The sequence below is a fragment of the Atractosteus spatula genome, chromosome 26 (genome assembly GCF_055471065.1).
Source record: "Atractosteus spatula isolate fAtrSpa1 chromosome 26, fAtrSpa1.hap1, whole genome shotgun sequence".
Taxonomy (NCBI): domain Eukaryota; kingdom Metazoa; phylum Chordata; class Actinopteri; order Semionotiformes; family Lepisosteidae; genus Atractosteus; species Atractosteus spatula.
In genome coordinates this window covers 4,016,075-4,026,335 of record NC_142731.1, presented here as the reverse complement: position 1 = coordinate 4,026,335, position 10,261 = coordinate 4,016,075, and the positions used below count along the sequence as shown (strand labels likewise).

The 10,261-nt window shown below is 43.8% G+C and overlaps 1 protein-coding gene across 2 annotated transcripts; it reads right to left on the bottom strand.

Annotated features, from left to right (window-relative positions):
* Nucleotides 1–215: 215 nt before the first annotated feature.
* Nucleotides 216–9,291, bottom strand: ifi35 (interferon-induced protein 35). Of its 2 annotated transcripts, none has more exons than XM_088905998.1 (10): nucleotides 9,220–9,291; nucleotides 8,098–8,159; nucleotides 7,008–7,103; nucleotides 5,920–6,078; nucleotides 5,231–5,347; nucleotides 4,742–4,883; nucleotides 4,101–4,207; nucleotides 3,163–3,349; nucleotides 2,019–2,125; nucleotides 216–1,511 (listed from the first exon to the last, which is right to left on the bottom strand). In XM_088905998.1, exons 2-10 carry the CDS (start codon nucleotides 8,107–8,109, stop codon nucleotides 1,311–1,313), a joined length of 1,128 nt encoding a protein of 375 aa, XP_088762124.1. In that variant the 5' UTR covers nucleotides 8,110–8,159; nucleotides 9,220–9,291; the 3' UTR covers nucleotides 216–1,310. The 2 variants fall into 2 exon arrangements, with proteins under 2 accessions (XP_088762124.1, XP_088762125.1); XM_088905999.1 differs by having other exon boundaries at nucleotides 9,213–9,280.
* Nucleotides 9,292–10,261: the final 970 nt, after the last annotated feature.

The window sequence follows — 10,261 nt, the reverse complement described above, 5'->3', positions numbered from 1 at the left end:
GAAAAACTTGGAAAAAGGAAAACCCCGGAGGAGGCGTCACCAGACATATAGTAACAGACCCCTAACAAGCTCCTTCACGTGCCTCGCTGAGGCCTGTCTGGAGAAGACCGCTTTTTACCCACCACAGAGCCGACAGAAAATAGCTTGATTTCAGTTTTTAGTTTCTGTGGAGACTTTGACAGAACCTTTTGCAAAAACAGTGACAAGAACACAAATTTCAGAAAATTAGAACATCTTTTTTAATATTTTTCATACTCCTATAAGTCCCATGCTTTGCACTAGATTACAATGTCAAATAATCTTACATACTGGTTACAAATTTTGTTCATAGGTTTTGTAATCCAAAGAATTGCAAAGACAATCATTTCTACATTAAGATATAAACAAGAACAAGAAACCTTTCTGTTTAGATTTGTAAACCTCTGGATTACACCAACAACCTGATTACTTTGTGCCAGCTCATTTTCAGGACACGGTTAGATTCAGATGAATAGCACCGAATGCTCAAAACGTCTGAAGCACAGTGAAGATAACACAACAATTCTTTTAAAAGGCCAGTAATCCCACCCTTAAATCTTTAAAAAATGTCAATTAAGTCATTTTCATTCCTATCCATTACGTTGTTACTTTTATTAACTGCAACAGACACCTACATACGTAGATGTCACAATAAAGGTAGTAAAAACTCTAAAATTAAATGCAGGGGCCAGTTCCTCATATGAATGGTGGAGATCAATACAGTACATACATACGCATAACAGATCGCATTATAAATCAATAACATTACACAGATTCCGGTATACTGGAATAAACTCCTGATCGCCTTCACTAACTCACCTTCCCTTCACTTCCCTCGCCTCCTGGCCCGGCCCTGATGAAATATTTCCACAATAAATCTACATGGTCATGTCCCCGCGACACTCAGCTTGATTAAAATAACTCGGACAAGGTGTTCTGGCTCGCAGGGAAGTCGAGTGTCGAGAGCCGAGTTAAGGTTGTACCACGCTTTTCCTCTGCCGTGCGCGTTATTTCCCCTTGCTTTCCTTCCGCCCTCCTGTAGTTTTTCAGCACGTCACCCCCGCTGTGGCGATGCGGTGGCAAGCGTGTTGCCTTGGCTTCGCGCAGTATTGAACTGGGGAAAGGTGTGGTTCTCTGATAATCCCTTGCGCTGGTGCCCAAGAAAAGAAGGGTCCGACCCCACCGAGCAAGGGACCAAACCAGAGGAAAGTCGTGCCAAAAGTGGGGATGCTACCAGGTAAATTTACCCCCCTTTAATATCTCAGGGGCGTGCCGCCGGGGGGCCCTGCGGCTCACGCGCTCTCGGGGCTGTCCTCCTCGAAGACGGCCAGCGCCGTCTTGCCCAGGGGGCTGTAGAGGAAGGCGTCCACTTCGCCGCCCCCGTTGCTGCTCTTCTGGAAGTGGATCTCCAGGTTGTCCTGCATGTTGTCCTCCTCCATGATGTTCGGGATGCCCACCAGCTGCACGGTCCTCCGGGACTCTGACACCCGAGTCTGGGGTTTCGGGGAATACGGGACAGGGGTTAACCACAACAGCAGCCCCCCCAGGGATCAGTGCGCAGATCTTTTTAAGACAACAGTACTTCTTTCATAACACTGGAGCCTCTCATTTCGCACACATGCTGACTTGCACAGATTGAATATTAACAGCATTATCAGCTGTGCTGGCAGCCTGCTTTATACCTTACTCATCTCGATAATATAAGACATTGCTGCTCTGGAGTCACTACAGAAAAGGGCAGATACATTCTTGGGCTTAACTCACACAGGCTAACAGGTCATGATTCTAGTCTTGAAAAGAGAAAAACTACCATGAGGTTCAAACTGATAACACTCGTTTCCTTCTAAAAAGGGCTAAATGAGCTCAGATCAATTAACTACCAGCTAATTTAAGCCAGATGGACCAAACGACCTCCTGTCATTTATGATCTTTCCGAGACTCTTAACTTCAGTAACTCAACTCCGCCCCCAGAAACACACGATTCTTGTTCGGCTCGATACCTGTAAGTCCATGATCTTTCCGTTCAGGAAAGGAGTCACCCTCAGACGATACTTTTTACCGAGCAGGTCCACAGTGTGGTTTTCCATGTCAGTCAGGCGTTTTGCAACTGGAAGGTTAAGAGGGCAGGAGGAAGAGGGAAATGTCTGTACTGAAGACAAAGGATGGTGAATCTTTGCTTCCAGTCTAGTCCTGAAGGGTAGCAGAGTTTAGCTACTGACAAATGTGAAGTAAGTGAATGGTTTGTTTTCTGTGTTTTGTTCCTTTGGAGTGTAAACAAAAACTCGGGAAGTTCGTTGGTTTCCCGATTTCCTTCCATCCATCCATTTTCTAAACACTTTATCCAATTTAGGGTCGTGAGGGAGCCAGAGATTATCCTGGCAAGCAACTGGCGACACGCAGGATGCACCCTGGATGGGACGCCAGTCCATCAAGGGGCACGCACAATCAAATCAGGGCCAGTTTTCCCAGAAGCTAATTAACCCACCATGTTTGGACTGTGTGAGGAAACCGGAACACCCGGAGTAAACCTACACAACCATGGGGAGAACATACAAACTCCACACAGACAGCTCCCCAGGAAATGAAGCCAGGGCCCCAACTACTGCTAACCACTCTGCCACCATGCCACCTACTGATTTTCCTTCCAATTGATATAATTATTTGCTTAATCGGACAAAATAATGTGGTGGGTGATTGCATTTATATATAGGGAACCAGCAGATATGTAATAAGTTCGAATTGAGGCTGACCTGGAAAGATTCCTGGGTAATTCTTTGAGCATCCCTTAATAACTGACACTAAACAATTGATTCACATATTATTGATGATGCCGTAAACAATTCTCAAAATGTATTACATTCCGCTAACCCTGAGGTAAGAATTAGGGGTGTGATTTAGGCAGTGGTCAGAATTAGGGATAACTAGCACCCAATTAATCCACTGTACAGATTAGTTACATCGCTGCCTTAACACTTTAGGAATATATTTCATTCATGAAGGATTTACAAATGTCATCTGCAACCACTAATCTAAAGTGTTCTTAAAATTCCCACTGGCAGACCTCTCCTCCCCTTACAATTCCCACCGGCAGACCCCCGATCAGCCATCTCCTCCCCTCCCTCCCCAGCCATTCCTGTGACCTACTGGTGTCCTCCAGGAAAGTGATGACCACGGTTCCTGAGTCGTGCAGCATTTCCAAGGACTCCACCTCCCCGCCCCCGTTCCGGCTCTTGGAGAAGAAGAGCTCCAGCTTGTCCAGCAGGCGGCTCTCCTCCACGTCCTTGGGAAGGTTGGACACCAGGATCCGCCTGTTGGACACGTGCGTCTCCACCTGACACAGCAAGGGCACATGGTGCCGTCAGTCAGAGACAGCGCCGGGGGCGGGCAGGGCTGGACAAACGCTCATGCCTGACGGCAGAACAGCTGAACACAGGCGAGGCGAATTAAAAATTAAAATGCAGTACAGAATAACTTATATTGTCTGTAAGCAGTTAATTCCACACTGATAGACACTGATAACGACAATAATAATAATAATAAAATCATTGTACACTTATATAGCAGTTTTCTGGACAACCCACTCAAAGTGCTTTACAGGTAATGGGGACTCCCCTCCACCACCACTCTGTACCCCCATCTGCATAATGCAAATAAGCCACAGTGCACCAGATGGGGATTTTAAGAGGTCATTGATTGGTAGTTTTCAGGAGGTGATTTGGCCAGGACATCAGTGTTAACACCCCTACTCTTTACGAGAAACACCATGAGATTTTTAATGACCACAGAGAGTCAGGACCTCGGTCTGACATCTCATCTGAAGGACAGCGCCTTTTTTTACAGTGTAGGGTCCCCATCGCTATACTGGAGCATTAGGACCCCCCACAGACCGCAGCATGAGCGCCCCCTACTGGTCTCACTAACACCTCTTCCAGCAGCAGCCTCAGCTTTCCCAGGAGTCTCCCATCCAGGTACTGGCCAGGCTCACAGCTGCTGAGCTCCAGTGGGCTGCCAGCTGGGAGCTGCAGGGTGACGGAGCTGCTGGCGATGATGTCGGCCTGGGGAGTGTGGCGTTGATACAGTACCTCAATGTAGCTGGGCATCAGCAGCTGCACCGGCCTGGCCTCCAGCCTAATGGAGCACTCCTCTAGCTGGACGTCATGGTAGTTCATGCTCAGGATCTTCTGTGCAACTAAGACATGATGAAGAGTGATGATGACGTCATCCCATTTAGCAGTTTACAGAGCTCTGCTTTATAAACCAAAGGTTCCTAGCTGTCCATAGATCTTTGCTAGTGCATTACAAACAACTAATCCAAGAACTGTATTTTAGAACATCATGCAATTATATAAAAATATTTTGAACAAATCTGCCAGTTTGTGAAAAAAGCTAACCTTTCACCTACAAATTTGGTTTTCTCGGTCTTCCATATGTTGCCCAAAACGCTAATCCGTCAGCAGTGTTGAAGGAAGTTTATGCAGGATATTTCTAACTATCAAATTTATATTTAAGCATTACTTTCATAAAAAAAGAAAGCAACACTGCTTGCTACCACATTTCCTGAATCCCAGCAGGATTCAAGTTCAGCAGACAAATCCTAAAGACTATACCTAGATGTATTTCTACAAGACAAATGCAACCTCCCAAATGTCTTTTACTTCCACAATTGATCTAGCTCCCTGTATTTGTGGTGATCAGCAGTAAGGGTTTCTTATTCAAGTCACACCTTCCTCATCCTCGAAGGTAATCAGTGCCGTCCCACCTTCCATGGGGTACACAATTCGGGGGTTCATGTCAAAGCTGGAGGACCCCTCTTCACCTGTTGCTCCAGTGAAAACCACTTTTCTTTCAGGCACTGCAGTGGTCACCTGTAAGAATCGCAGCTCTGGAACATTAGGCTACCTTCTCAGATTGTCTCAGGACACAGGACCGAGTTGGTGGTATCTCTACACTGAATATCAATTTCTATGACAATGATGAAAATAATTATTTCATTTATACACAAGAGGAATTGATACAATGTTGTATTCCAGCAGGGTAAAGCCTGTGTGTTAACAAACGTTAACCACATCAAAGGTATTTGCTCATTTTGCGCTCCCGTTTTTGTGTCCATTTATGAATTTGACCGTGACTGAATGAGCCTTATCACACTTGCTCTCTTCTTTACTATGCTGTCAAGTTAAGCTGTGATTTAGCATTGGCTGCACCAGTGTACCTGTGTCTCCTGTTTCAGCTGCTGGTTCATTTCGTCCACATGTCTCAGCTCAGTCTGCAACCTCTCAGCCTCTTCCTGAAGCTTTTGCTCCTCCAGCTGTAGCTCAGCCAGCTTCTCCTGTGAACCACAGAGCAGATCCCCGTCAGCCTAAACCCTCCCCCCACGCAGACCCACGTACCCTCACACCAGCACAGTCTACTGCTCGTTATGAAAAAGGCCTTCTACTGTGACTTTCAGGACAGCGTAAATATGTAATGCACCTATTTTGTAGACTTGAACCGTGAAAATTATTTTCTTTTTTATATCTTGGAATTGTCTGGAACAGACAATTTTTAATTAAATGTGGGACTGAGAACTCCTCCCACACAGGCAGCAGTCAGAGCCACACATCACTTCACAAGCTACAAGCCCTGTTCTGCAGGGACAGCTCAGCACCGGGCACACTCACCCTCGCCGCTCAAGGTCCATGCAGCACTGCTGCACAATAGACTGAGGAACCTGTGGCTGAAACGAGCTCCGATAACTGAGCAGAGCTCAAGAGACTGGACAATAACATTAGAGGATCCCAGCTGGGCATCCGGGTGATGACACTGACTGGCAACACCCAGTGTTATCACTGACCGGGCCACAGGGGATGTCCAGCTTCGGTTTTCTTTTAATTAGAAACACAGTCAACAGGACGGTCAAACCTTGCCAGTATCAAGAGTCAGGGATCTTTCCACTTCTTCATCCTGACATTGCTGCTTGAGTTTGACAGAACGCAACTTGAACTCTTCAGTCATCTGCTGCAGCTTGTCTCTATCATTCCGCAGGTCGTTCTGGTCTGTGATTATCTGGTCACAGATCTCCTTCACAGATGGACACAGAGACAAACAGACAGCAGGTCAGGGCTGCTGAACAAATTCTACCCTGAATGACAATCAGTGCCGACAGTGAAGAGCAGGAATGGCTGACGAGTGAACCCAGAGCAGACAAACGTTTAAATGCAGCTCACTTGAGATTGCAGCCAGACAGAGCTCTTTGAATACCATAAATACTAAAGGTAGAGCAAAACACACACAACAAAATAAAAATAAAAAATCTCATAAAAATATGATTAATAGTCAAATTGTCCTGAAATCTAATTGCATTTGTTTTGGTATAAAATCAGCTTATTCTTTCTCCATGTTGCACGTTCACTTGTTCTTCTAAAAGTGAACACCAGCGGCTGTAGCATGGAGTTGCAGGGTTTAGCATGAACTGTGCATCTGAGGTGAAAATGCTTTAAAAAATCAGTTACAGCACAATCCTGTCATCATACTTTAAGTCAATTCATGGATGTATGTGCAATATATATATATACAAGAGGTTACAGTAGAAAATATGTTTTTAAATAAGATCCAGAGATCAATCAGCTTCAAGTAACCAAACTAAATAGTCCAAATGTGCAAATACTTTTACAATCACACAGGCTTTATGGCTCCGTTTTTTTTTCTTTATAAATACCAGTGCTGTCAAACAAAACAGAGAGTGCGTGGCTGATTCTGTCCTGTCCTGTGCAAACTACATGACTGTGTGTTTAAAACTGAGAACAGGAGGCCCTTCTTCACCCCAAAGGCTGTGGGAGATTGGAACAATCTACACAGTGTTGTTAAAGCTGACACCTTTCAAGAAAAAGACACATGAGACCCTCAGATCCATTCGCCACTAACTACCAAAGAGGACTGATGGGCCAAATGGCCACCTGGCCACCTTTGCTTGTAACTGTTCTGTATGTTTTGTCACAAACAGCACAAACCTTGTACTTTTCAATCTCCTTCCTGATGCTGTCCAGGGGGGATAACACAGAGCCATCAAGCCCCTGTGCTGGAGCTGTACTAACCAGGGAGAAGTCCTGTAAGACAGGCAGTAGAAAAGGTGTAGACCACTTTAACACAATACTGGTACTTACATGGAGATCTGTTAATGCACTTTCATCAATGCACATCAGTTACTCTTCCCACGGCTACAAAATGCATGTAGTTTTCACCGTGTTTTGTGAAAGAACAACATGGTTTACCCAAGTAAAGTAAACTAGAATTTTTCAAATTTATTTTCTAATATGTTTGTTTAAAAATTAAGTTAACGGTGGCAGAGGAGACAAACTCATTTATGAACTGGAAGATACAATTATTTGTGCAAGGAATAATTCAATATAGCTTTTCAAATGTAATACGAGCTTTAAGAAATATTCATCTAGTAGATGCCTATCAAACCCATTTTCCTGACAATCATTCAACTGGGGCACAACTATAAGGCAGATGGAGGCAGCCTCTGCTTACCTTGTATAGCAAGAAGTGACCAAACACTGTTTGATTGTCCATGCAATGAGAAATAGGTATCTGACTGCATTCTAAAGCTGTTCAATCAGAAAACTGGGCAATTTCAGGATGACGACAGTCCCGCAGCTTAACTAAGGACAGTGTAGCTGCTTGCCTATCTGCAATACCCATCAATGACCAGGATGACACGGGAAAGTTATAAAGACTGTGAACACTGTTTTTTTAATCTTTCTCTTTTTAGAACATTTTTGCATGCATGCCTATACCAGATATAGGGATCTTTAGGACAAGAGTCCTGCTTTTCCAGAAGCATCTAATGATGTTCTTAAACCAAAAACACAATTGACTCCCTATTCAAACAATTAGATCAATCAAAAGAAAACCAAACAGAGGAACTGTGGCTCCTGGGGACTGGAGTTGCAAGGTCCTGTTTTATGCTAGAACATTTCAGAGCTTTTTTAGGGTGAAGAAAATAAAAGAGGCTATTATAAGCCTAAATCAAACGTGATTATTATGACTTAATTCTTATGTGTAATCAGCACAAAGAGCTTTCCTTCCATACATTACCTCCTCAGACATTGCTGGGCAATGGGGATGTCCTACTTCTAGATGCTGGGACTATTTTAGGTCTGTGGACAGAACAGAAAGAACAGGCACTAATCGATCATCCTGTCAGAGCAAAGCAGGAGACACTACCTGTGCAGTTTTGCTTCCCCTAACAGAGATACACTGAGACACCAGCTCTGCTTTGCTCCCATCTATAACAACTTGCATCCTCTGAGTGCAGAAACATTTCACTGCCTGAGCGTGGGTTAAGAGTCCTTCCTGCGGAGCTAACAGTATTATTTGCCTCTTTCAGCTGTGCAGGATAAAGTTCAGATTTACTGTATTGTACCTTAAGTACCTTAAATTGCAACAGCCCTTTCTGTAATTATAAAGACCACTCTTTTTTACTGTAACAGTTCTGTAATGCTGTGGTTACACAGTACACCAGTCTGTGCAGCCAGATGCCTTTGCCCCACCTGCACTTCATGACGTTAATAAGGAACTGTAGACGCCTGTTTACTATTACAGACTATCACAGAAATTTCGAGAAAGGCAGATTGATTTAAAAAAAACATTTAATTTGGACTTGTTACGGTCCGGAAATTAGAGTATTAGACAATAGCACGAATCTTGTACCTGTAATAAGCACTATTTTTGTAAGTCGTATACCCGTACCTTGTACAGTAGTAGGTGTAGTAGTTCAAAGACTACAGTTTAAATGTTACTTCAAATCCTGTATTATTCAGAGCTACTGTTCTGAAACCTGTATCCAGATTTTTACTCATTTTAAATGTTTGTCAGACTTCGATTTAAAGACTTTCGTTTCGACGGGTATAAACAGACAAACGTATTTGATATATAAGGAAAAACAGTCATAGTTACAAAGTAACACTTTTTCGCGATAACGTATTATATTTATAATGAATTTCTAAAAAAATAAATAAAATATACAAGTAAACATGTTGTTTTCCTGCGTCATATATCACTCGTGAGTAGCTCCACCTTATCGTGCTAAATCACAGTTTGAAGACGGCCATCAGAGACAACTGTTGTTTTAAACTTTAGAACTCGATTCAAAGTTACAAACCTAAGTTTTATTAATTTAAATGATAATTGAGGCACTTTAGCAAACTTACGACTCACGTTTCTGCCTGCTCGCCGTCCGGTTCTTCGTCCAGGAACAAGTATTCTCCTTTCACTTTCGTTTTACTAAAAATGGCAGACAAACTGAAAGAATCCACCGGCAATTTTTTAAAAATTTGCTCGTGTTTTTAAAGCGGTCACTGCTGCTACTGCGAGGTTTAAATTTAAAAATGTATTTTGCCATGACCCTTAAACGTCTTCAATAATAATTTTACATCAGAACGGTATTATTCCAACACACTAATGCCATGACATTACAGTGAATGCTTTCTAATGCAGAAAAAAAAAATTGTGTCTTTTATCAATATACTCCATTTTAACGTATATCTTACATAATGCAGTCCCAAAACACACTCGGCAAAAAGCACTCGTAAGCAAGCCCCGAGTATAAATATAGGCTTCAGCAAAAGAAGAGAACAAAATGATGGGTCCTTGAAATACCACATGTGTCTCAATCATCCAAGGCTGCTTCTCCATGATACAGTACGTGGCAGGGCTAAGGGCAAGTGGCTGAAGAATGGCATCCACAGTTGGCAAGATATCGGGCTCCCAGAGGCTGTCAAATTGCTGTGCAGAGCTAGTCCAGATGCTGACCAAGTAACCCTAAAGCCCACCCTGAGACTTTGCACGGGTCTGGAAGTGTCGGTGGTGGGTTTATCTTGCCCTGCATGTTTCGGAGGAGAGGGGTGCCAGGTTAATAACTGTGACAGCCCATGAGGGGAGTGGAGTGTCCAGCATAAACTGATGGAGAACATGTCCTGTGTGGGAATGTCTACTGTACAAAACCTGGGCCATATTCTGAGTTTAGGAATTGAGCCATGTGTTCCATCACTGAGGTTGTCCTGGGTTATCACTGTACCCTTTAACATCCGTTACACTCACCCTCTCAATTACACAACTGCTCCCTCGCCCATTAACCCTCCGCAGGCCTGTGTATAGCCCGTCAGTCCCCTAAACTGGCCTTGCCACCCATGCCACGACCGACATTGTAACTTCTCAACGGGCGCCACCAGTGAAGCAGTTTACGGCAGCTGTAGGGAAG